General features: G+C 31.0%; 13 protein-coding genes across 13 annotated transcripts, besides 6 other annotated features; 3 read left to right on the top strand and 10 right to left on the bottom strand.

Annotated features, from left to right (window-relative positions):
• Window positions 1-2,380: part of a mobile genetic element that runs on past the window's edge.
• TVAGG3_0694800 (uncharacterized protein) lies at window positions 505-825 on the bottom strand (the record flags this gene model as incomplete). The annotated part of the gene is made up of 1 exon (XM_001329315.1): window positions 505-825. The coding sequence occupies one exon, from the start codon at window positions 823-825 to the stop codon at window positions 505-507; it is 321 nt and encodes a 106-aa protein (XP_001329350.1).
• Window positions 845-2,380, bottom strand: TVAGG3_0694780 (integrase core domain containing protein family; the record flags this gene model as incomplete). Its single annotated transcript, XM_051243177.1, has 1 exon — window positions 845-2,380. The coding sequence occupies one exon, from the start codon at window positions 2,378-2,380 to the stop codon at window positions 845-847; it is 1,536 nt and encodes a 511-aa protein (XP_051089764.1).
• Window positions 2,381-2,404: 24 nt separating this feature from the next.
• Window positions 2,405-2,857, bottom strand: TVAGG3_0694760 (uncharacterized protein; the record flags this gene model as incomplete). The annotated part of the gene is made up of 1 exon (XM_051243176.1): window positions 2,405-2,857. The coding sequence occupies one exon, from the start codon at window positions 2,855-2,857 to the stop codon at window positions 2,405-2,407; it is 453 nt and encodes a 150-aa protein (XP_051089763.1).
• Window positions 2,858-2,913: 56 nt separating this feature from the next.
• TVAGG3_0694750 (DNA/RNA polymerase superfamily) lies at window positions 2,914-3,486 on the bottom strand (the record flags this gene model as incomplete). The annotated part of the gene is made up of 1 exon (XM_051243175.1): window positions 2,914-3,486. The coding sequence occupies one exon, from the start codon at window positions 3,484-3,486 to the stop codon at window positions 2,914-2,916; it is 573 nt and encodes a 190-aa protein (XP_051089762.1).
• Window positions 3,487-3,991: 505 nt separating this feature from the next.
• On the bottom strand, window positions 3,992-4,478 carry TVAGG3_0694740 (uncharacterized protein; the record flags this gene model as incomplete). The annotated part of the gene is made up of 1 exon (XM_051243174.1): window positions 3,992-4,478. A coding segment is annotated over one exon (487 nt), but the record flags the coding sequence as incomplete, so codon positions are not given.
• A 1,283-nt stretch (window positions 4,479-5,761) lies between these two features.
• TVAGG3_0694730 (uncharacterized protein) lies at window positions 5,762-6,377 on the bottom strand (the record flags this gene model as incomplete). The annotated part of the gene is made up of 1 exon (XM_051243173.1): window positions 5,762-6,377. A coding segment is annotated over one exon (616 nt), but the record flags the coding sequence as incomplete, so codon positions are not given.
• A 729-nt stretch (window positions 6,378-7,106) lies between these two features.
• Window positions 7,107-7,606: a mobile genetic element.
• A 147-nt stretch (window positions 7,607-7,753) lies between these two features.
• Window positions 7,754-10,662: a mobile genetic element.
• TVAGG3_0694710 (MULE transposase domain-containing protein) lies at window positions 8,495-9,943 on the bottom strand (the record flags this gene model as incomplete). The annotated part of the gene is made up of 1 exon (XM_001329314.2): window positions 8,495-9,943. One exon carries the CDS (start codon window positions 9,941-9,943, stop codon window positions 8,495-8,497), a length of 1,449 nt encoding a protein of 482 aa, XP_001329349.2.
• Window positions 10,663-12,224: 1,562 nt separating the features above from the next.
• Window positions 12,225-12,255: a mobile genetic element.
• A 265-nt stretch (window positions 12,256-12,520) lies between these two features.
• Window positions 12,521-12,557: a mobile genetic element.
• Window positions 12,558-13,133: 576 nt separating this feature from the next.
• Window positions 13,134-13,171: a mobile genetic element.
• Window positions 13,172-13,279: 108 nt separating this feature from the next.
• TVAGG3_0694660 (phosphorylase kinase regulator protein) lies at window positions 13,280-16,306 on the bottom strand (the record flags this gene model as incomplete). The annotated part of the gene is made up of 1 exon (XM_001329313.1): window positions 13,280-16,306. The coding sequence occupies one exon, from the start codon at window positions 16,304-16,306 to the stop codon at window positions 13,280-13,282; it is 3,027 nt and encodes a 1,008-aa protein (XP_001329348.1).
• Window positions 16,307-17,878: 1,572 nt separating this feature from the next.
• Window positions 17,879-18,781, bottom strand: TVAGG3_0694650 (RNA polymerase II transcription regulator recruiting protein; the record flags this gene model as incomplete). The annotated part of the gene is made up of 1 exon (XM_001329312.1): window positions 17,963-18,781. One exon carries the CDS (start codon window positions 18,779-18,781, stop codon window positions 17,963-17,965), a length of 819 nt encoding a protein of 272 aa, XP_001329347.1.
• Window positions 18,782-20,298: 1,517 nt separating this feature from the next.
• Window positions 20,299-21,625, bottom strand: TVAGG3_0694640 (carbohydrate binding; the record flags this gene model as incomplete). Its single annotated transcript, XM_001329311.1, has 1 exon — window positions 20,329-21,612. One exon carries the CDS (start codon window positions 21,610-21,612, stop codon window positions 20,329-20,331), a length of 1,284 nt encoding a protein of 427 aa, XP_001329346.1.
• Window positions 21,626-22,016: 391 nt separating this feature from the next.
• Window positions 22,017-23,083, top strand: TVAGG3_0694630 (uncharacterized protein; the record flags this gene model as incomplete). Its single annotated transcript, XM_001329310.1, has 1 exon — window positions 22,017-23,021. The coding sequence occupies one exon, from the start codon at window positions 22,017-22,019 to the stop codon at window positions 23,019-23,021; it is 1,005 nt and encodes a 334-aa protein (XP_001329345.1).
• A 359-nt stretch (window positions 23,084-23,442) lies between these two features.
• TVAGG3_0694620 (uncharacterized protein) lies at window positions 23,443-24,407 on the top strand (the record flags this gene model as incomplete). The annotated part of the gene is made up of 1 exon (XM_001329309.1): window positions 23,449-24,351. The coding sequence occupies one exon, from the start codon at window positions 23,449-23,451 to the stop codon at window positions 24,349-24,351; it is 903 nt and encodes a 300-aa protein (XP_001329344.1).
• A 328-nt stretch (window positions 24,408-24,735) lies between these two features.
• Window positions 24,736-26,161, top strand: TVAGG3_0694610 (spectrin binding; the record flags this gene model as incomplete). Its single annotated transcript, XM_001329308.1, has 1 exon — window positions 25,149-25,757. The coding sequence occupies one exon, from the start codon at window positions 25,149-25,151 to the stop codon at window positions 25,755-25,757; it is 609 nt and encodes a 202-aa protein (XP_001329343.1).
• Window positions 26,162-26,224: the final 63 nt, after the last annotated feature.

Genomic DNA, 26,224 nt, shown 5'->3' with positions numbered 1-26,224 from the left:
TGATCCAAAGTTAAAATTAAAGTTACTGACAAGACAACAACTTGAAAAGTTGCTGAAACCAAAACAGGATGAAAAAGAGAAAAAATGAGAAATGAGAAAATGAAGTTGAATAATTTAACATTTTATTTTTAACATAAATGACAAAATTAATTAAGCCAACTATTTCTAAATTAATGATACCAATGAAATCATTTCATGGAGTACTTATCCCAGGTTCTTCGCAATTAGCTGGGGCAAGTGTTGTGGCTCAAGGTGGAACATTAGCGAATCCATTCAAATTATTAACTAAAGATGAACTTAATAAAATGATGATAAAATAACTGATAATAAAATTTTATTTTTAATATAAATGAATACTCCACAAGCTCAAAATTTACCACGAATCATAACAAGGGAGGAAATGATAAAAATGATGCAAGAACGAATTAAAAACAACAAACCACGAAAACCGAGAAGATGCGGTTATGCAGTAATGATGGAAAGAATGTCGAAGAGGAATAAAAATTAAATTTGGATTGAGTTTAAAAATTCATCTTTATTAAATTCATCTCTTCCAATCAATTTATTTATTCTATTAAATTCTTTTATTTTTGCTTCACTCAGTTTAAGGATTGAACGGTAAGTTTCTAATTTTTCGATTATTTCTTTCCTCTCTTTATCATTCTCAGTTCCTTTAGTTTTATGGGCATCAGCCCCGCTGCATTGCGGCTTCTTTTTGTAATAGCATATTTTTGATTTAATTCTGTTTAGTTTCTTTTTATATTCATCGTCTGGACTCTGAATCTTAATTGAATCAGGACTCTTGGATGCTTCGTTGTCACTCATTTCTTACGAAATAAAAAAATTAAATATTATTTAAATATAATGGAGTAATAAAATAAATCGGAATGTTTATTAATTTATTGTCAACTTCAACTAATGCATTGCCGTTAATATATCTAACAAATTCAGCTATTGTGTCAAATCTTCGTCTTCTTTTTGTCATTGATTTATCAGTTTTTCCATAATCGAGATGAATCAAAACTTTATCCCCTTGTTTAAAATTCATGAGCCCCGAATTAATTTGTTCACGTTTAACATCATTCAACCTTTCCATTTGTTTTCTAATATATTCCCATTCTTTTGAAATATCATTTTTCATTTCCACTGGTTTCATGTTTATAGTTCTATGCCATGTATTATTGTAATAATATACTAACTGTTGTATGATGGAGTCATGATTTCCATCCCAGTATATCTGACCGTTAACCCCTAACGCATCTCTAAGAGTTCTCATTACCGCATCAACTATTTTATTATGAAACGTATATGGAGAGGATGAAAAGAAAAAATTAATTTGTGGGAAATAATGAGTCATAGCTGCCTGAAATCCTTTATCACCATCACCCCTTATATTATCTACTCTTTCATGATCTAGTAAGTACTGAATAGCTCTTCTTGTTTCCTGTTCTGTTTTCCCTTTCACCGGAATGCAATATAAATATCTAGTGTTAATGTTAATGGCAAATAAATAAGTAACGTTTCCTTTTGAATATTCTAAATGATCTATTTCGTATGAATATGGATATGGAGCAAATGAAGGGCGACTAAATTTTTCCTTTAACGGTTGAATTTTCGGGTCAATTGGTTTATTTAATATCTTGAAATCCTTTTTAAAATCTTTTTGATTCTTTAATGTTTGAAATGGATATAATAAAGTGAATGATGAAGGATTAACTGAAGGAGGAGGAGGTACTGTCGTTGGAGGTTTTGGTATTGCAAGTGGTTTAATTTTATCTGCTTTGATTTTGGATGATGAAGTTTTAGTTGTTGATTTTCCTTTCATTAATTCTGGATGTATTCTATTCATTTGTTTTAAATATGCTGTATATAAAGGTTTGATATACTTTCCCGCTTCGAGTTTATGTTGAAGGATGAATTCCAAAAGTTGATCTTCATTTAAAAGTCGGGCTGAATATGGTTTAACTAATGAATCATAAATTAAAACTTGTGCATCATTTATGGTCTGAAGGACCTGGGCGTTTTGTTCCTTTTGTTTTTGTTCCTTTGGCTTTTGCGGCTCAGGATTATATAATTTATATAATTCATCAATATCTTCTTCTGTTAATACTTTATTTTTGAAATCTTTCAACTGTTTAAGTTGTGATTTAGTTTTTCCCTTTGTATATTCATTATTTTTAATTTTGTCTTTAATTTCAGAAATTATTTTATCATGATATTTCAAAATTTCATTTTTATAATATGAATAATAATAATCCATATCATCACCTGTTATATTTTTATTATGTTTTTGGAGATATGATTTTAATTCATAATAATTAAGAAAATTTTGATTAAGTACTAAATCATCAATTAAATTTTCTAAATTTGCGTTATCCATTTATATAAAAATAAAATAAATGTTTTAATGGTGCCCACCTCTTTGAATCATAGTATCAAAACCATTATTTACATATTGAATCGCATCATTAACGGTTCCTCCTTCTAAAACGGTATCAAATGGTGGAGTCCAGATTTCCTGATGATGATCATAAAATCCAGCAAAATTAATCGTATTATTAGGTAAAATATGAATCTCAGCGGTATATCTTCTATCTAAATTTGGATGCCTTATATGTATACCATTACTGCCCGGATAAAATCTCAAACCTTGATTTTGTTGACGCATCAAATTATTGAAATTTCTTTCTTCAGGGGTGAATGTTCTTCTCCGTTGACGTTGTGGTGGTGGTCGTTGTTGCTGCTGTTGATGCTGTGGTGGGATTTGAAAAATTCGTTGCGGTTGATTATTTGGAATCTGAAAGTTAAAACCATTTGGTATAAATCTATTCGGTTCCTTTTGTCTCTTCTGTGGCATTTTATTAAAAATAAAATTTTAAATTCATGACTCAACCCCTACGTTTTTAAATTGTATTAAATAAATGGCATACAACATCCATTTTCACAACATACAGCCTTAGTGTGTGCTCCTGTTAATGCAGTCTTACCGATTGTTAAGCGAGTCATTGACCCGTTTTTAAGTTGTAAATTAATATTCTGACCATCAAATATCACTTTATCATTTATTATATCCAAATAATTTTTAGGTGTTAATTGTTTATTTTGTCGTAAACTAACACCTTTCATTTTTTGTGCAATCTTTTTAAAATCACTTCCATCAATTGAACCGTTGAATGATGTATAACACTTAGGGCATAAAGCAACCATGTTATCACCTTGTTTCTCAATTGCTAAACCCAATAACTTCTTCTCATGTGCTTTTTCTTCAGCTTTATTCTTTAATTTAGGTTTAAATTTCTCATCAAAACAGAAGAAATCAAATGGTGCGAATTTGAAAATGTTTTTATCATAAAATTGTTTATCGGTAACAATTGCTTGAAATGCTTGAGTGTTAGGAAGATTTGGGTCGCCAGCGATTGCCCAATAAGATGAATCAGTATCACCTTCAATGAAATGAAAACGATTAACATTCATGCATTTATACATAAAATCATAAATGAAAACCAAATACCAGTATTTAGCATTATCTAAAGTGAAGAATGCCTCTTGTAAACATGTATCACATCTATAAAATCTATCTTTAAGCATCACTTGATATGTATCTCACCTATTTCTCTTATGTTTTTAAACTTATTTGACATACATGCAACGCGTGCCTTCTGTGCATTCATTATTTTAGTCTTTGCGTAATTTTGCGTATTCATTGCATCGTAACCATATGATCCATTAAGTGAAATCTTGCAAAATAAACTTTTTCCTTTATTTCCTTCTAATTCAGCCTTTTGTCTTTCGTTCATAAATTCGTTCGCAAATTCATTAAAACAAGTGTTTTTCGTAAATGTTAAAATTGATTGAATATCATCGATGATAAAATGAAATCTGTCTATTAGATACCAAAGATAATAAGAAGAAAATGGTTGATATTGGTTGTGTGTTGATGCTAACTGAGTTAATTTCCTCTGTTTCTGGTCAACTGGTAGATTGTTTGATTTCATGTAATTATACATAAAACTGCCAATTGTTTTTTCATCTGTGATAATATCTAAGTTTCTTATTATCGGTAAAAAGTTTATGTAATCATTAATGTATTTTTCATCAATGTGACCCTTTACTTCAGCCACGAATAAAGTATTTTTCTTCTTAATTATTCCCAGTGCTTTTGCTTTCTTTGTTGCTGTATCACAAATGATAACACCATTCAATCTTCCCGGCATATACATTTTATGGTCAGTATATTGAATGAAATCATGAGGATTAGATGAAAATGATGAAGGATATAATGAATTAAAATCAACACCAACGAAATGAGTCATGATGTTGGAAGTGTCCTCATTTGATACAGTTTTAGTTTCTGGACTATATGAAAGTTTATTAATGTGCGTGATTCCTTTAAGATTAACACGATGTTGAACATTTGATAGACCACCAGTAATTCCATTACGGAGAATGTGATAAGCTTCAACTGAATCTAAAGTCATTGGTAAATTATTTTTTAATGCATAATTTCTTAAATTGATTCTTAAACGTTGAACATCTTCATCTTTATTTGATTTTACGACATTGCAATAACAACACATTAACTGACAATTTTCTTTGGTATGTGGTTTTTCATTATCGATTCTATCCAATGTTGGTTTATTTGCATATGTAAACGCTTTACCACACATTTTGCATTTAGATGAAAGGATTAAATCGTGATAGTATTGAAAATCATCCATTGAAACATTATTTTTAGTATCTCTTTCTGCTTTTTCATCTTGTTTCTTATATGATTCAATTTTATATTTCCAATACTTTTTCGTTAATTCAAAACTTGATTCTATCTCTTCCTCAGGATATTTTTCATTAGGATTAAAGTCTTTATATGCTAAAGCGTAACGAATCATTGAAGCATTCGATGATAAAGAAAGATTATGAAGCATGTCAATTTTATAAACAAATGTTTCTTCAATAATTTTATCGATTGGGTCAATCATAATTTCAACATCTTTATTGCAATAATGAATAAAATATTCTAATCTATTCTTAAATTTTTAGCATCATTGAGATATATTTGATAATCACTATCTGATATAGTTTCTTGAGTTAATGCTGAATAAAATGAATCTTGATGAATGGTTCCACTTTATATAATTCTTCTTCGTAATTTCCCACGTGATGAATTGATAAGGGAAAAAGGATTTAACACGTGATTTATTGTTTCCGAAATCTTGAGTGAATTGGTCTAATGTCCCACCCGCTATATAATTTCTGATGTCAATAAATCTCAATTCATATGGAACGTTTGTTTTCTTTACAATGATTTGCTTAAATTGTGAAGATGAACCCAGCATTGATTTTATTTTCCATTTTGCAGTGTTTAAATCACGAAGAATTAAATTTAAATCAAACTTTCCCGAATTAAAACCTATGATATTCACTTTATTGAATTCCTCATCTAGAAGTTCTTTAAATGCTTCCTTCTGTTTTTCATTTAATGTATGGGACAAAGTCCCCGCCGTTTGCGGCTTCATTAATTCTTCATATTGTTCAATATTTGATTCAACAACTAATGAACAGGTTGAAAATAAAAACTCAATCCAATCAGAAATAAAAGAATCACTCGAAGTTAAGCAAAAATTCCTCGTATACGTTTTATCATTTAATTTAACCGTTGATGATACCATGAATGGTTTTAAGTAAGCGTTCAAAGTTGCACACTCAGAAAGTTGTAATTCTTCTTTAGTCTCTAATGTTTCGAAGTCAAAAGTAATATAATATCTTGTCGGTTTATAATATTTCTGCAAATTGTGAGCTAATAACCACTGATATATCTTCTGTTTCGTAATATGTGGTGCATATGGTTGCTGGGTCTTTTGCAATTGAACGTCTTGAATTAATCTTCCATTATTTTCTTTACATTTCTCACAATGCTTTAAAAATCTTCTTTGGTTTTTCCTTTCTGGATCATCACGGATAGAATAAACTTCTTCTTTACAATATGGACAAACTTTATAGCCGGTGAGTGCTTCAACGTCTGTTATTCTGTCAGCGTGAAGTTTTCCACATGGACTCTGTGTTAATAAAATATTTACTGTTTCAAATTCTGGATCTATCATTATTGATTCCACTAATGGAAAGTCTACCTTATTTATGTCCACGTCTTCTGGTTGAGGATCACAATAATAGAAATCAATATTAACATTTAACATTCTCGCTAATCTCTCACTTTCTGATGAAATGTCAAACCCTTCATATGCATCTATTGCTTCATTTAAATAGCTTCTACGAGTTTTAGGATTAACACCATCAGGAATGTTATAGAAGCGTTTAAATAACCTTCTACCTTCTGCTCTAATTTGATTATCATTCATTTTAGCTGTTCCGTTTTTGTTCATTTATGTAAGAATAAAAAATTAAAAAATAAATAAAAATAAAGTTTATTTTTTAAAGCCCATAAAATGAATTAAGAACACATAAATTTTTATCATCTGCGACGTGACGAATACATTTTAATTTACTCAAGAATGCGTACCCTGATACATTAAATCTAATTCCTGTCTTATTTAATTTCACAACTTTGAAAAGGAATGTATGAATAGCTATAAAATGATGAGAAGATGTTTTATGGGTTGCTTCCATTTTTTCTGAAATAAATGAATAAATATAATGTTTATAAGTTTTCATATCTTTTATGTTCTTAATAACGAATGGTATAGACCTTTCAACTTCGTCTTCCTTCGGTGCTGTTCTTTCATATGAAACATTATTGGTATCTTCAACAATGAAACCGCAATCACACAAAATTTTATAGGTTCCAATGGTTTCTTTTGATATTTTATCTAATAAATCAAAAACTTTATCAACACCTGTGCATTTATTTAAATAATAATTTGTGTAAATATCATGATCTTCTTTCTTAATTGTATTAGTTGCATAAGTTACGTTTTTAAGAGCTTTTTTGAATTTTTCGGAATCTAAAGGTGGTGAAAGTAGGATACAGGGGTATTCTTCATTATCAATAAATTGTAACTTATGTTTACGAATAAATTTAGTACCTTCTTCTGAAAGTGTTTCGTCTATTTCACCATCTAATAAATTTTGTGTTGATTCTGAGACATAATTTTTATATCTTTCTTCATGAGATTTCTGAACTTCTGATTCTGAAGCTGGGATATTCATTAAACCCTCTACTTCATTTTCATTATATTTTTCAACTTCTCTTAATTCCTTAATTTTTCATCTATTTCATCTCTTATTTTTTTCAGTCTTTCAATTTCATTGTTATTCATCATCTTTAATCCGTTCTTCATAATATTCAGGGAAAACATCAGGTTCTTTAGGTTTTTCTTCTTCAGATGTGGGATATAAGAAATTTATAACATCATCTTTATTCATTTTTCCATCATAATCTAAATCATTTAATAACTCGGCAAATTTTTGACAATTTCTTAAATAATATTTATTAACTTCATAACCTACCTCCTCTAATATATCCTTTATTTCCTCGTTTGTGAATCCTAATTTTTTAACGTTGTTAGTTTGACGCTCATTTCATACAAAATAAAAAAAATAAAATAATAAATATAACTAAGTTTTAATTTTTCGTAAGAAGTTTATTTTTAATAATTCAAGACACAAGCTTTATAAAATTCATCTAATTTTTTCTTACCCCGTATATAATCTTTATATAAAGCCTTTTCATTTAATCTATAAACATCACCTTCATAAATGAAAAATTCATCAGACGTGTCATCATTTTCTATTTCTTCGAGGGGGCACAAACTTGCCCAGTGAGGTGAAGTGAAAAGTGACAGGTTTACATGTCAGAAAGGTAAAGTGTTAGATTTGAAACAAAAAATGGATTAATTTATTATTATATGATAGAGAAATTTGGTAAGTTACTATCAAATTTGTAAGTAAAGGGAAAAAAAGTAAGAAAGAAAAAAAAATTTTAAAAAATAAAAAGCCACTCGCTTCGCTCGCGGTTGACAAAAAGAACAAATTCGAAAAATAATTGTATGAAACTACGAAACTAAGCCCCTCGCTTCGCTCGCGGCTTAAGTAAACAACATATTTCAGATTATCGATACTAAAAATTTTTTATTTTATTACATTTTTTTTTCTTTTTTTTAAGCTTCTTAACTTAAACCATGGAATGTCTCAAAGACAAAAGTAGCATACAGCATGTAAAGCTAAAGAAAGATAATCATAATTAATACCTTAATTTTTAATATTACGCATTTTTAGGTGCAAAATTTAAAAACATTCTAATACAATAGAGCAGTTTCCAAAAGTAGCATACAGCATGTAAAGCTAAAGAAAGATAATCATAATTAATACCTTTAAAGTTTAAAATCTTGATTTTTTTTAAAATCAAATATTTATAACTTTAATACATACAGCTTAAACCTTATACTTGTTTTCTCTTGTGAGAAAGCAATCTTACAAAGCTAACAATCCTAAAAAATAAAGAATTAAAATTTAATAATTTAATCTAAAATTAAAATCAAAATTAAATAAAATGAGTTCTTTGTAATAATACTTTCAAGGTAGGATATATTTTAGTGGGATCTATTGAGTCATCACTAACAGCATTGAGCAATCTATTGAGCATTGAAATATTCTCGATTTTTCTTTGTCTTTTTACATCAATTTCTGCGTTAGTTGCTTTTTCCATGATCCTAATAACATGGTCATCTGATGGATTTTGATCAATTTTGAGTTTGATAACGAAAGATGGTATCACTTTTGTATAAATTTCTATAATAACATCATCAATTCTGAGATTTTTTCGATCAGGAAAATAGTCATGTTTGAGTGTTCTAAAATGAGCTTCGGCAATATTGTTAGTTGCGTCGCCTTCACGCCTGTCACGAGCAATCCATCTTGATATGTTGTAACGCCATTGTCTGTTAAAGTATTGAGATGCTGTTGGATCTGTGTCGAGCAACTCCAGAACTTGATCATAGGCAGCATTTGCTTCTTCCTCATGTTCTGCATCTAATTTGAAGACTAAATCCTTCATCAAATTATAGAATTGTTCAAATTTTTCTTGAGAAGAAAACTTATTTGATTTGCGAAGAATTGCACGAAGAACATGTACTCCGCACCAAAGTATTTGAGCTTGTGGAATGCTTTCTTCTATTGCTTGAGCTATCTGTGGAGCACAGTCCATGCTAATGTATTCTGGCTCAATTGTTACCCATCTGAGATAGGCGCACACGCAAACTTGAATGTTTTGATAAGTGTCTGGTTGACAAAAGAAATATAAAAAAGGGAAAATGTGAAAATCTTTGATTTTGCCAGTAAATGCATACAATGGAATGTTTGATCGCAACAATTTAAAGGTGCTGTCTATATGAAATGTCTTGATACTATGCGCATAAGCTTTGCCTTCAAAAGGCGCGTAATAGAAACACATATTATTGTCTGAGACTTCAAATGCAATGAGATCATCTGGAGATTCTTCTTGTACTGTCTGAACAAAGATTTGCAATGACACAACATCGTCAGGAGAATATCTAGTTTGAAGAGCATGTATTCTCTCTGCAAATCGTTTGATTGCACGTGGTTTTTGAGCGTACATCTCTGGAATGGACGGACCTGTAAGAGGAATTTCAAGATCTTTGAATGCATTTAGCTGTGCTATCGCTCTTTGATTGTCATCTGTTTGGAAGTAATGTTCTAAATATTTGCGATAAAAGACAGACGAATATTGACTTTTGTCATTTGGGGCGGAATGATCATGTTCTTCAACTATTTTGATTAGTTTGTATTTATTTTGATCCAAGATTGCAACATTAAAATGTGCAGGACATTTTGGATATTTGCAGTGGAATGAAATCTGAGATCTTTCTTTCCTGACACGTTCACCATATCCATACTGTGCTTGTATTTCTTGTTTAACTCCAAATTTACAAAGATCCTTAACAGTAAAGATAGTTTCTTCTTCTAATTCCATTTGAAATTGAAATGAAAATTAAAAATTCAGAAATTTGAATAGATTTGGTCTGTAATTAAATGAGAATAGCAGTTTGTTCGTCATTGTTTGAGGCAAGAGTATTATAGGAATATTATATGATGGATTTGAGTTGCATATAAAGAGTGCAAAAGGATAAAGAGAGAAATTTTGTTAGATTAAATTATTAAATTTTAATTCTTTTTTTTTAGGATTGTTAGCTTTGTAAGATTGCTTTCTCACAAGAGAAAACAAGTATAAGGTTTAAGCTGTATGTATTAAAGTTATAAATATTTGATTTTAAAAAAAATCAAGATTTTAAACTTTAAAGGTATTAATTATGATTATCTTTCTTTAGCTTTACATGCTGTATGCTACTTTTGGAAACTGCTCTATTGTATTAGAATGTTTTTAAATTTTGCACCTAAAAATGCGTAATATTAAAAATTAAGGTATTAATTATGATTATCTTTCTTTAGCTTTACATGCTGTATGCTACTTTTGGAAACTGCTCTATTGTATTAGAATGTTTTTAAATTTTGCACCTAAAAATGCGTAATATTAAAAATTAAGGTATTAATTATGATTATCTTTCTTTAGCTTTACATGCTGTATGCTACTTTTGTCTTTGAGACATTCCATGATTTAAGATAAGAAGCTTTAAAAAAAATGCAAAAAAAAAATTGAATACTTTACTGGCTGGGCAAATTTGTCGCCGCCCCTATTTCTTCTGATTTGTGGGGTTTCTTTAAGTATGTGTTATTCCAATCATCAACAAGAGGTTTTATATTTTGTATAAATTTTTCTTTATAATCCGGCTTATATCTCAGTTTTGATTTAGCATTTTCATATTCATTAGCGTTTAATAATTCACAGTCTTCCTTTTTAAATTGATGTTTAAGATATTCAGGATTTAATACTCTACGTTTATATGCTCCTAACTTAGTTCTAAAGGTTTTTCTACAGAATTTAGGAACACCATCCTCTTTAATGTCATCAATGATTTCCATTTCATTATTTTCAATTTCTTCTTCTCGTTTATGAGGTCTTTGATTATGACTCCATTGATTCCATGAAATTAAATATTCTTTATCATTATATTTATACCTCATTAGCTTATTTTGGCTTTCATATTCATTTAATAATTCACAATCTTCATTTTTAAACTGAAGTTTAACCCATTCAGGATTTAAACGATGTTTAATTAATCGCGGGATATCTGACATCATCTATATATAGCTTCTTTTATAAAAGATAAAAAAATAAATTATTTTAAAATTAATGTTAATTTTTTAAAATGTGTTTAGTATATAATATTTATTACTAATTTATTTAATAATGTCGCGCTTTCTTACGAATTCATGACTTAAAAAACGTAAGAAAAATTTTTATATCATCTATATATAGAAGATGTGAAAATATACCTTCATCTATATATAGACGTCACAAAAAAAGTCACTAAACCCTTCAACATATACTACTTCCCTAGTATAATATTTTTGATCTGAGAAAAGTTATTATAAATCACTAATAACAGTGTACTTTTTTGTTATTAAAATAAAGATATGTTAAAAAAGGGAACTTTGTCCACAGACAAAGTTATCGACCAAAATTGTTCCTATTATTCTTAACATATGAAGTATAGTAATAGTGTGTATGAACTCACAGAATGGTTTTCTTTTGATATGTTGATGTGAAAATTCAAAATAGAAAGTCTGTCTAGACTTTTCAATGCTCGATTTTAAGGTTCCGTTAAAATCGAGCTAATCATTGAAAGCTATGACAGACTTTCATATTTCTTCGGACTGTTTCAGAGAATTGAGCCTGAGCTCAATTCTCTGAAAAGTCCGGGAAAATATGTTAAATTCTTTTTGACATTCTCTCAATTTTTTTGACACTCAAGCTTTATAAATAAGATGAGAAATTAATATTTTTGGTCTGGAAAAAGTAATCAAGAATCATTATATAGTACCTAGTATGGCTGTAATGCTTTCCTGCTATTAAAATAAAGATATATTGATTCTTTATGATCTTGTCAGAAAGTGATAATTGCATGAAATTTTTTGACATATCTAACTATACTTCTTGATTGATTAGGTGAAAAGCTGATATTTGTTGTCTGTAAAAAGTTATTAAAAACCACCATGTACAGTGTTTTACAGACACATTATTATTATTAGTAACGAATGTGGTTATTATAGTATTTTACTATCAAAGCAAGGATTTGTTGTTTTTATGATCATCTCAGAAATAAAAAAAAGTACACCATAGGAAAAAGAAGAGAGGTGTACTTACCACTTTCTGACATTCTCTCAATTTTTTTTTGACACACAAGTTCAATATTTCCTTCTTCGCATGCTTCAGCAAGTTTTTGTATTTCAATTCCTGGGCTATTTTCACTCTTCGGTTATACATTCAAGTTACATCCTCAAAATAGATGATTGTTAAGACTATCTATTGCTAACTAAGCAGCCTCTTTTGAATCAAATACAATTTTCTAAGATCAGAAGCTAATAATTTTGATCGGGAAAAAGTAATCATAAATCACTATACTTTTCTGCTATTAAAATAGATATATTGTAATAAACAGAAATTCATCAAAAGTGACAGCTCTCAATTTTTTGACATTTGTAAATTCTAAATTGAATGAGAAAAATGAAATAATACTAAGCATAATACAATATTCTAGATTTAATTATAATTAGGAAAAGTTAGTTTTGAGAGTACTTTTCATAGGCATATAGAATGAAATCTTCTGAAAAATAATATCACATAAACTCATATTATTTTCTAATATATAACTATTTTATATAAAAATCAAATTCAATGATCTTAAAAGCGAAGGATAAACCTCAAAATTTACGAATATAATGAGTGGGAATAGGCGTAAAGCAAAAATTGATATTTCATATGGTTTTATGATAGATAAGCATTATATTCCCACTCATTATATTCGTAAATTTTGAGGTTTATCCTTCGCTTTTAAGATCATTGAATTTGATTTTTATATAAAATAGTTATATATTAGAAAATAATATGAGTTTATGTGATATTATTTTTCAGAAGATTTTGTGTTCTTCTTCAAAATTTTATTTTTTTATTAAAAAGAATCTTTACAAAATATACATTTACTTTAATTAATATTTAAAAACGTGCTCTATCAAAAGTTCCAAAAATTCAATATTTTAGCTTTTCTGAGGTGTCACTTTTGATGAATTTCTGTTTACAACAATATATATAGTAGGTTAAAGTGCACCTTTAAATAAAATAATTTTTTTTATCAAAAAAAGAAAATAATAAAAATAAAATTCTAATATATATATATATAAATTTTTGGTTTCAACTATAACCAAAAGTTGGTTTGAGGTATTCAGGAACTAAAGGTTTTTGACCTTCAGGCAAAGAAGGTATTGGATAGACAGCTCTTGCCATTGCGTTGTAGAGCTGCTTGAGTTCCTTTGCGTCATCATTTCTGTCGACCATTGTCAAATAAGTTTGAGCGAGAGTTAATCTTTCGTCATCTTTCTGTGTTGGTAACAATGGCTCCAACTTAGAGATGATTGCAGGAAGACCTCTACTTTCTTTCTTCTTTCCACTACGCTTTGAACTGTCAGGATGATGTGTTTCCTCTTTCTTCTTTGTCTGTTCAAACTGTTCATGCAAATCTTGTGCGAGTTTTGCATTTCTCTTGTAGAGATTACTCAAGTACTTGTAAGCGGAATCTGCGATTTTCTCAACAGGAACTCCGCATTTCTCAGCCATGTCGTACATCTGTGCACTCAAGAATAATCCTCCTGCTGTTGGTTGGTCATCCAAATAGTTCAAACAGAAGAATGCCGCTTCTTCAGTCTTCTTTTGTTTCTTCAAGACTTCGAAAATTTTATTGTAGTTTTCTTTGGAAATTCTTCTGCGAGCGAGTTCGTGATTTCCTGCCAAACAAATAGCGTTGATGTATTTAAGGATGATATCTTCGTTGTTGGAAGAAATTGCTTGGATTGCAACTTCTTTGTACTTCTTGTCTGCCTCGAGTTGTTCGAGTTTTTGTTTGAGAATTTCTAACCATTCTTCTGAACCTCTCTTGAAGGATTCCAATCCTTCGTCGAAGCATTTCTCTCTGAGACAGATATCCCTTGCCTTTGTGACGTATCTCTGGTCATCGAGTTTCGCGTAGTACTTCACAGCTGTTCCGTAATCACCGAGTTTGTTGTGGATCTTGGCGATCATAAGATCACGTGGCATTTTGTTGAATTTCTCAAGCATTGGAATGAACAAACTTGGCTCTCTCATTGTGTAATGGCCAACTGTTGCAATGGTCTTTGTATCGTATGTTCTCATGGAAATGTCAAATAAGTTATCGGCGTCGAAAAGTGTCAAAAGGAAATCCAATGCTTGTTTTGAAGTTTGCGGGTCTTTCATTTGGCAAGCGAAGGCTACGGCATTGACACTCTTGTCTAGGAGAACGAAACAGATGGATGCAACAGAGAAAAATGAAATTGCAAGTTTCGATTCAGCGAATTCTGGTTTCCATTCTGTTTTGTCGTTGAATTCAATGGAAAACAGGTGGCTGAGGATCTTGTACACAAAGGATTTGTTTTCAGCACATTCCATAATTTCTCTCTCGCGTTCTTTGTGTTCTTCGTCACTTTTTGGTGGGGTGTCACTTTTTGGAGGAATGCAAGTTAAGACTGAGATAAATGGTCTGAGCTTTGAATCTGGAACTTGCTGGAGGAGCTCTGGGATACTGACTTCGCCTAACCTGATGATACGGGTGAACGGAACTTGGTATCTCTTAGAGATAAACAAGGTATCGTTGTATTTGTGCTCTTTGATGAGGGATTTGACCTCGTGCTCGACAATTACGTGTGGGGCGTTGGTCTCCGTGTTACCGCGCTGCATCTGAGTAACAATGGAATACAGTTTACGGTTGAAATACAAAACATGAGCGTAATTCTCGATTCCGCGTGTATGCTTTTCATCGTAGTACTTAACAGTGAACTTGCTGATGTCGTGTGTGTATGCGATAAGCTTGCCTGTAGCAAGATACGAGTAGACATTCGATGATTCTGTTGCACCATCGACAATGAGGTCGCCAAGCATCATTTGCATGACCTTCTGACCATCGTTGTCTGTAAATGCGTATATATAATCTGCTAAAATGGTGAATTTGTTGTCAGATGCGTTTACAAGCTTCGCGCCCTTGTAAACTGTGTAGTTCGGTGTGAGGAATGAGATGAAGCCATTAGTATTGTTAAGTTCTGTGATCTTTCCATTGTCAAATTCGAATAAATGGGAATCAGCGGCAAATAGCAATTTTCCACCACGGAAAGTTGCTGTTTGGACAGGAGCCATTGGTAAATCATATGTCTCTGTGTCATCAATGAACTGTAATTTGTGCATAGTGAAAACAGCAACTTTTTCATTGGAAATTCCCAAACAAGTGACTTGGGAATCGAATTCCCTGGATTCGTGGGCGAGTGGTGGAGGAATCAGGGCCTTGGACCAATGTGAAATGAAGACATTGTTAGATTCAACAACAAATATGTCGTTTTCGTTGCTGTCGACAACGTTGTTGATGGTAAGATGGCCAATACCTTGTTGGTTACGGTATTCAAGGACGTATGGAGTGCTCCAGTTAAGATATCCGACAAATGAAGTATTAATCATGAATTTCTTGTACCATTTGCGGTTCTTTGTATAGAGGAAGTGTATGTAGCCTGTTTTATCACCGACTGCAACAATGTCTTTCTCCTTTCCCCACTGGATTGTGGATAATTCTGTATCAAACTCGATTCCTGTACGATGTTCGCAGTTCTTTTCGAAGAATCTGACGTTCTTGCCTGAAGAAACTGCAATCCACGTGCCTGCTGGGTTCCATGTGATTCCTGTGATGTTATCTTGAGAATGCTTGCCGTGGATTTGCTTGTTCTGGTCAATAGAGAGGAGCTGCTTGTCTGTGGCAACGGCAATGAACTTGTTGTCGTCACGGAAAGCAATATGTTGGATAATGCCTTCAATTCCTTCAATTTTAGTAAATTCTTTGGTTTCAAGCTCAACAAGGTATGGATGTGCATCTGTGGAAATGAATGCAAAGTCGCCTCCATTGTTCAATTCGGCACAAACAACGTTGCCTTCTGGAATTGGAACAATTGTTGTGTCATTGTGAAGCTCTACGATACGAATCTCTTTTTGTGTAAAGATAACAAGAGCTTTGAGTGCTTCGGAGTAAGAAATGTCAACAATTTGAATTTCCTTTGTTTCTGTTTCGAATTTCGTTCTCCATTCTCCTAAGTATTGGAATGGGAGATATTCCTCAATCTTATGCTCGAATGGCTTGAACGTATGATTAGTTAAATGGATATTCAACATTCTAAAATTTGGTTTACAATAATCGTCGGAGCGCCTCACTATAATTTTGAGGGCAAAATGATGACGCCAGATTTTAATTTCCTAATTTGATGTGAATTATAAATAGTTTGTCTATTGGGAATTATTTTTACTCTACCAATTCCGGAATAACACGATTTGTATGGAATTTTTTGTTTGATGGAAGATTGGCTACTTGATTTGAAACCATGTTTAAGCATAGCTAAAGCTCCTCTAAATAATTATCTATTGATCCATATAAGACACAAACAAATCCAAAAATCAAGAGGTGTATCAACTAAAAATTAAAAACTGAAAAGCCACTTTTTCTCACTTTTCCCCTCATTTTCGCCTGACATTCTATCGTATTTTTAATCCATTATATAATACCATTATATAATCTTTAATTAGTTGATAGCCTCCCGCCTGACATTTGACGCGGCAAATTAGAAAAGTGCAAAAATCTTATTACAAATGGGAATGTGAACTTTCATGCAGAAACATTCTTGAAAGAACTTTTTATTGGCTAAGAATGATTTTAGAATCAGAAAGTGTTTACAAGTCTTTAATAATAGTTCTTGAAATTGAATTTTTGAATTTCAATTTAGTGGCTGAATAGTATTTTCCTTTTATTAGTTCATACTCAGAAATAATTTACAATAATATTCACTTTACACCACATAAGATCCATCACAATTCCCAATACCTATCATCATAATATAAAAAAACATCCATGCTATAATTTTGGCATACACCCTTCACGACATGGATTGTGTAAGTTGTATTTTTCCAAAAAAATAATTACTGAACAAATTGTATATTTGCCATAAATTATCTTGGTAATTTGATTAAGTCTTTGACAAAATAATGCCAAACATTTCTAATATAGTATTTTTAACTTGTTGGAAATGTTTTTATGCATAAACAAATTTTTATAATTCCAAATTCTAAATATTAAACAATATTTATCTACATAGGATGCTATCTTTAGAAAATATATTATTATAATCAGACTTTGTAGAATTGTTATTCCTTAATAGAGGGATATTATTTTCACTAAATATCAAAAATCAATGATCAAAGTTAATACTTATTCTTTTCTATTTATTTATATGCATTATCCAATATATAAGCAGGTAGGTATTGAAGTATTAATGGAAACTTGATCTAAAGATCCAGAAAATTATGAGGTAATATATATGTACAACTGCATTATTAAGATGCTCTATGGATGAACATTAATCGTTGAAACAAGTTTAGCTTAGATATGATGGTTAGAGTTGATACACTTCTAAAAATCAAATTTCAAATTCTCTATAAAATCTCTAAAATAACCTAATCCATAAGCATAACTATATGAGTTTTAACATAAAATCAGCTACACACATCTATAATTAAAACAATATTGAAACAATGTTTCAATTTATAACCCATTGAAGTTCTGGCATATTTAAATAGCATTAAAACTCCAAAATTTAACATCTGTGGCATGATGTTTGTGAAACTCATATTTTTCCAGGAAAATCTAATATCTTATTAGAAGAATGAGAGTATATGATTAGAAATAACATCACATTTAAAGTCAAAAACATAATAAAAGAAAGTTTAGAAGTGAAAATTATTAATCGATAAACAAAATAAGAATAAAACAAATAGAAATTAATTAGTAGTAGCTCCAATAAGCGCTAAAAGACCTTTCCTATTCTCTTCAAGACTATTTAATGGTTTTGGCGATTTATTACTATCGCAACGTGCTTGAATAATAGAAATATTATCTGTAATTGGAACTAAATCAATAATGATACGCTTTCCATCAAATGGACGTAAAGGTGATGAGCAAACAGAGTTTCCTGTTGACGATGTCGAGGATAAATCTGGTTTAGGCATATTAACTTTGACATTCTTAGGTTTACGACCGCGTTTCATGACTAGAGGTTCACCTTTTTCTATTCTTTCAAGGCGTTTCTTAAGAGTACTGTTCCATCTATTCTTGATGCAGTTATCTGTTCTTCCTTCGAAGTAGTGCGAAATCTTTGTCCATGAGTTGCCGAATTTGGCGTGAAGTTCAATGAGTTTGTTATCTTCTTCTTCAGTCCAAGAATTCTTTGCTACGTTAGGATCGAGGTGGTTTTTGAATCTCTCACGGCATTGTTTACCAGTTCTACCTTTGAGAAGAAGTGCAAGTTTTGCCCAATCTTTATCTCCATTCTTTGCTACAAAATCAATAATAATTTCATCTTCTTCTCGAGTCCATGATCCTTTTATCAAATGAGGATCAAGTACTTTCTCCCATCTACCTGCTAATTGAGGCGCAGTCTTATTTGGGAATAGTTTTGCAACAACGCTCCAAGCAATATTCTCTGATGATGAAGCGATTTGAGTTAGAAGGTCATCTTCTTCTTTAGTCCATGTGGCATTAGTTGTAAGGTGGACTGTTTGACGACGCGCTCTTGTGGGCGCCAGAGCTGTAACATCCATTCTTAAAAATGTGACAATTCAAAAAGCCCGCCATTGTTCTCAAATATTTTCTTAGAAAATTTTAAGCACTTATTTTCATGGTTAGTCAAACTTGGATAGTAATGTTCTTCAATATTTGGAAAAATGTACGTTAAAGGTGCTCAATCATGGGAAGTGGGAATTTCGATGCGGCTTTGATTCGAAATACGCAGATTTCTAGGGTAATAGATTTCGTTTTCTTTACAAAATCGAATAGTTGCTATCGATAAATTTAGCGTCAGATTTGTTGAAGTACGTTAAATCGATGTTCCGCTGAAAAATATGCTATAACATCAAAGAGTATTTCTGTAGCACATCTTGTTTAATATTAATGGCGGTTTAAAAATAATTATTATTCCGAGTATGATCGTAGAAAATAAATGGAGGATCCATTTGTCATAAAAACGGTGATCTTGTGCGATACTTGATCTGGTGTATCTTAGCATAAATGGCATATCTTGCTTTCAAAGCTGTGATTTTTAAAACTTTTGTTATTATCGCTTGGCTCAATGCATATTTCATATGCATTTACTTTCTCATATATAATATTTAGCGTTCTCGATGTTGTTTTGTTAGTTTGGATTGCGATAAATTGTCTTTAAAATATAAGGTAAAACTAATAATGAAATACATGTGCTTATAGATTATTTTTCATCAGTTTCTGGAATTGCTTTGTCGACCAGCTTTGAACCGAGAGTGGTGCATAAGGAAATCTAAATTGTAGTTGAAGAATAATATATTATAAATAGAGTCATACCGATCTGTCGTATTCAAGTTTCATACTGTACTGATCAGTTTTTAATTAAATTTCAAACTGTGTGTTGTACTTTCCCCAGCTATGTCCAAATATGTTGCCGTTTAAAAATTCTACCGAAAGCTCAAGTTAAAAAAAGAAAGTTCATTACCTAATAATAACAATTAGAGCCTACTCAATATCTATTTGCAAATGTTCTTTCATCAAACTGTGTTAACATTAGTTTTGATCCGAATCGATTTTTCTTTTTATTGAGAGATTGTTGTAATCTTTATATCGAGTTTATGGAGTTGTGTAAGTGATACTATCTTTCAATGCAGTTTACAGACTTAGTGTTTTATATATCCATACCATCACAATTTATGGGGTAATTCAAGTGCTTTTATCTGGTCATCTACAAAGACTTATAGGAAATTTCCTACAGCAATATGCACCCATATGGACTCATGTATATAATCTGTATAATTACTCTAGATGAAAACAAATCAATCTCCGTGAAATAAGGAAAAAATACAGACATTAACTGGGATTTATTAATAAGATGGAGCTGATATGATTTTTAAATTTGGAAGTGATTTAAATCAAATTCAGCTATTCAGCTATCATTACTTGATTTATATTGTAATCATTTAGCTGCTCAAGCAAGAGAGTTTGTTGTTCAGAATAAAGTCTGAAATGAAACGAAAAATACCAACTTTAGCATTCAAAAACAGAATTAATAATTAATAAGAAAAAATGTATAATTTATGTGTTTAGTATTGATAGAAATATAAAATTAATTAGTCAATTTCTTTCTGAATGATGGAAGCTGCAACAGAACAAAGGCAATCGCTACAATAACGATTTCTATGATCGAAATATAAGTAAGGTTTTTAGTAATGCTTGCTGTAGCTGATTCCTTGATGGCATCGAGTTCTCCGTAATGGTCAACACCTCCTTCGGCTTCATCGGCCAATTGTTGCTGTAAATCAATAATTCTATTCATAGTTTTTAAGCTTGAATGGCGAAGTGTTTCGGAAAATGATTTCATGATTTGGTTTGTGAATTCCAAAGTTGCTCCTGTAACGTTTCTCGACTTCTGGACCCTTTCTAACATAGAAACTGTTCTTTTCTGCCATTTTGAAGCGTAAACAGATACTTTATTACGTATAATACTATTGACATCCTTGAATGAAGCAACTTCTTGGGATGCAGCTGTTAATTCTTCGATCATATCAAAAATTATATCTTTTGAACCGTCTTTTTGTATTCCATTTTCTTTTCTAGCAGCTTCTTCGTTGGTAATTCGGAATATTGGCGATCTGTATCTGCCCATTTCTGAAGGCGTGTAATGCATTTGTTGATTTGGCTCAGAAGCTGATGCTTTCCTCTTGTGCGAGTCTGATTTTTCGTATAAATCGAATAAAACTGAGTATAGGTCGAATCTGCTTGTATAAATGTCTGATTGTGATGTAACACCGAAATAATTTTCTGTAATGTCAATTCTGCGTTGTACTCTGAAGAATTCGACGATATTCTCTATTTTGCCGTCAGATGTTCCGGAAATGACTAGTTCGTTTTGGAAGAATTCAATTTTCAGAATAATATGGTTTCTGTTATCGAATTGTAAAACATAATCGGCAGCAGCTAAGTCTCCTGCTGATACTTTCTTTGTGCCATCATTTTCAGCATATGAAAGGCGTAATTCTAATCGATCAGATGATTCTAATTTTTTAATTCCTGCGAGAAGAGCGCATCCATTAAATGTATCTGGACCACCAAACAGTTCACCATAAGCTGCGTAGTCCGAAATAAACCAAAAGCCAAGGCCGCCGCCTTGTGTTCCTTCTGAAATCTTGAAATCGTAAGTGATTGAGAAATCATCCTTGGGGATTTCTACCACTGACCATACACCACCTCGTGTATATTGAATTGGTGGTGAAAGCAAGATGCTGGAATCTTCTAATAAAGCTCCACCTCGTAATTCCCAGTAATTGATCTTTCCTTCATTGTCTTGCTTATATGGAGGAGAAAGATCTGAACTGGTGACTGAGAATGATAAAGAAGCAAAAAATAACATCATAGGATTTTGGAATAAAAGTGACAACTATCTAAATTTCTATTCCAGCAGAGTATAAATAGTCTTATTCAGTGGCTTGAATGCAAGCAATACAAGGTTTGTAAGGCATACTATAAGTTTAGAGTATAAAAATCTATTTTTCAGGTTGGTTTCTAGAAAATGAAATATGAGATTAACCTTTTTATGAGATAACTTAAATTCATGCATGAAATTTTAAAGTGTGTCATGACTCTGGGCATATGGATTTGTTTCTTATATCACAATTGCGTTAGCACCAAATTTTTCGATAATTGAGACTGCGCCCGTAAAATATATCGGCGATTTGTAAAATTTTCAAAGTTAGATATTATGATATTGCATACTTACTCAAGTAAAAATCATTTTCTTTTTACAAAATTTTCAAAATGATTAAAACTATAACCTTTGATCCGCGCTCAAGCGATGAAGAAAGCGATGATTTACCAGTTATAATAGAGAAAAAACAGAAAGAGAATAGATCAAACCCAAAAGTTAAAAGAAAAACTCGTTCTAAACCAAATACTCGTCAGGCTGTCGTTTTTGAAGACGAAAATAATGATAATATTGTTGACAAATCAAACGATGGTGAAGAAATAGCCGTTACAACACAACGTAAATCTCAGAACATAATTCGAGAACAAATTAATCAACCATCGATTGTTCAAGTACAACAAAATTCTGAAACAGTTAAAGAAGAAGCAGTTGTATCAGAAGAAAGTATTGAAAATTCTAGTAAATCAGATAAAACCTCCTCAAATTATATCATCAATTATAAATTTTCTTATACAGGAAAGTTAACAACTTATAAAGTTATCAGAAAGATAGTCCGCCACTTTTATGGTAGTTCTACCACATTTACAATGTTTCTAGGAGAGAAACAACTTTTTTCTAGTAAATATATTCCAAAACATAACTATGTACCAATCACAAATCAACAAAAATGCCATTTCAAAGATGTTGATCCCATTATTTGTTTAGTTATTGATCAACATCTCGATCAATTCTCGATTCGTGAGAAAACAATGACTGGTACTGAAATAGGAGGGCTAAAATATACAATAGCATCTGAAGTCAGAGCTCGTTTTCGAAGAATTGTTTTCTACGTGTTTTCAGACGACGGAAGTAAGAATTGCTATCGATTTTCATCAACGATTCCTGAACATTTATCTGATGAATTCCCTAAATTTGACTTTGAAGGACGAAAATATATAAATTCTATTAAAAATAATATTCTTCACGAGCAATCCATCAAAAGAATGTGCTTTTATCTTAGAAAAGTTGATGAAAATGTCGTTGAAATCGATACAAAATGCGATATTGATCCAATTTTTATTTTTTCATTAGGAATTTCAAATTTCATCTCAAAGCTTTGCGGACTTGATGTAGATTAGCAAAGTTTTACTACGTGTGTGTTGTTCGACACAAACTTGTTTGTATTTATAGTAAATAATTTCATGAATTTTTAATTTAACTATTTTAAAAGTATATCCTTGAAATATAATAATGTGCATGTGTAATTATGAAAATTGTTAAGTTGTATCACTCTATTACTTTACCATTTGTTATGACATTTTTGGAAATAGTCAAAAAAGTAAATAACACATACAATTAAATATCAAAGTTATAGAAGTCAGTTCAATATGATTTAGAATTATGACAAAATGGTAGATAATATAAGGGAGATTTACTAAATTAACTATTTTGAGATGTCTTATTACATTCATTACACTCTTTGTCTGGGTTGCTATAAAAGGTATAGATCTTAATAGTCATTAATTTAAATAAAAGGGAGGATTGTGAAAGTAGCCGTTTAAAAAAATGATTTTTCTCCCTCTTTTAGTTTCCAGAGTCTTCTGCGAAGAGCAAAATACAGAAAATTCTGAATCAGATCCAAAAAGGATAGAAGCAATTCTGGAAATCATTAATACATCGCCAGATAAATGCCCATATAATTTAAATACGAGTTTAATTTCATATTGCCATCGTTTAGATCATACATCAAGGAAGAATTTAGCCATCCAAATGATGCTCTGTAAACTTGCTAAAGATAACCGAAAACCAGGAAAACCATATAGAAATAACGACGACCAGTTCCTCAGTCAACTCTCTGATGCTGATTTTGATACGTTCACCAAATTTTACCTACAGATTGACAAATTATGTTATGAATCTTTGCATTTATCACAATATAATCAGATTGAGCAAATTCTCAATAATACGTTGAATGCCATTAACTTTTCATCAGAATTCCTTTCCATATTTTCATCTAAAATGACAAATCAAACGCTCAAATCCGCAGAAGCCCTAAAGCAAATCGAAAAAACTGTTTTCGAAAGTACAGCACTCTCTCATACTGTTCTTGACACACTTAAGAACTCTTGGGGTAATGTTACATATATCCTTCAACTAGAAAGACAATATCATTACCATATAATGAGTGCAAAGTTATATTTCAAAGTTAATTTGGTTGCTTTTCTATTATCCTTTATAATTCCAAATGTTTTTTCACCTATTTTAAGTGTTTCAATTCTAATGGCTATTATAGAATTCCATTTGGTTGGAATTGAGATGCAATTTTTAATTTCTTATTTGAAGAAGTTTTACCTTCTCCTTTGCGTCTTGATTATCTTTTCTAGCTTGAGGTTAAGAATAGTTGCTATCAAGCATAGGATGATTGATCCATTTTTGAAAAATCCAAAGCCAAAAAGATATATCAGATAAATTTGTTATTTCTTTCCATAAAAGTATTTGTTTGTTTAAAGATATTTATTTCAAATACTAGCATCTCGACTATTTTTTGCAATATTCAGATAAGATTCAATGTAAATGAGATAAATGCTTTTATATCATCCCACATAATTTATGTGTTAATACAATTTTCGTAATATTAATGAAATTTGAAATCATCATTTAAAATTAACCTGATATCAATGATCAAATATGCGTGTTAAGTATCGACAATGCATTCGCGAATGTTTAAATGATTTTTTTGAATCTTTATTTTTTGTGGCTTCATATACGGAAAAAAAAATAATTTTTATAAAAACAAACACATCTTCTCTATGAGTAATCCGTATATGATACAATACGCTCAATACATTGAAACGTATGATAAGCTGTTTCGCTTAAAGCTAAATGACTCATGGGAAGACATTTATAACGAGATAAAAACAATTTTAATTTCAAAGTATAATGTTAATACAACTGAACTAGTTAATAGTTTACTGGAGGCAATAAGATTCAAATATAGGTGCATTTTGCTTTATACACGGATATTCAACAAATTATTATCTGAATATTCATTTAGTCCATCAGCAATTCAAAATATAATTGAGTCCCTTCACTCTATTCATGTAGATGTTAAACTTAATGCTGATAATGTTTATTAAATTGAAGACGATCCTTCATATCCAAAAGAAGGAGATATTTTATATATTATTATGAATGATCAAATCGATAAATTCAAAGAATATGTAGCCGCAAATACTTTGAAAAACTTTCGTCCATATTTTCTATACATGGGTCAGCTCAGTCCAATAGAAACATCCTGTTATTTTGGATCTCTGAATATTTTTAGTTTCATAAATGAAAGTTTAAAGGAACCAATAACTGAAAAATGTCTCAAGTATGCTGTCATTAGTAATAATACTAATATCATCAATAAATGTTTACAGAAGACTCGTAAATTCGACCAAGTTTCCATGGATCATATTGTTGGCTCTCATAATAATACTCTCCTTAAATTTATTTTGGATAAAAATTTATATGATCCATTAAGATTTGATGGTGACTTTGATGATGTAAACAAAGCGCGTAACTTGAAAGCAGTTTTTATGATGTTCGAAAAGAACAAAAACTCTATAATTCCATGGTTTGCTGAATGGCCTCAAGCTTTTGATATCATCACCAAAGAAAATATTGACTACCTTAGAATAACTTCCAAACGTCGTAATCTTCTTCACTTTGCAGCTTCCGGTAATAATGCTGAATTATGTAAATTCTTGATCGAAAAAATAAGATTTAAACCTGATTCAAAAGATGTTGATTATTATACGCCACTTCACATGGCTGCATATTATGACTCTAAAGAAGCAGCCGAAATTCTTGTTAAGCATGGCCAAGCGTAGGTGCAAAAGCTGATTATGGAGATACCCCACTTCATCATGCTGCAAGATTTAATGCTATCGAAGTAGCAAAGATTTTAGTTGCACGTGGCGCAAATGTTAATGTAAAAGATGCAGAATGCCAGCCTGTTATTAGTGTTGCCGTATTACACAAAAGTAAAGAAGTCTTGTTACTACTCTTATCTCATGGTGCACGTGTAAATGCAAGAGATGACTTAGACGTAACTCCTCTTCATGTCAGTGCAATGGAAGATTACCCAGAAATTACAAAAATTCTCTTGGATCGCGGGGCAGATACTACAGCAAAGGATTCAGAAGGAATGACTGCGCTTGATTTGGCTGAGGAATGCGAATGTCATGATACAATTAAACTTCTTCAAGAGCGTACTCAAAAGAAAGAGAAAGCCTCCCTTTCAAATTTAGTTGATGATGTAATAGATTGAACAAAATCTAAAAATAAAAATTAACTA

The sequence above is a fragment of the Trichomonas vaginalis genome, chromosome III (assembly GCF_026262505.1).
Source record: "Trichomonas vaginalis G3 chromosome III, whole genome shotgun sequence".
NCBI classification, from domain to species: Eukaryota; Parabasalia; order Trichomonadida; family Trichomonadidae; genus Trichomonas; species Trichomonas vaginalis.
This window is presented reverse-complemented; position numbering and strand designations above follow the sequence as displayed.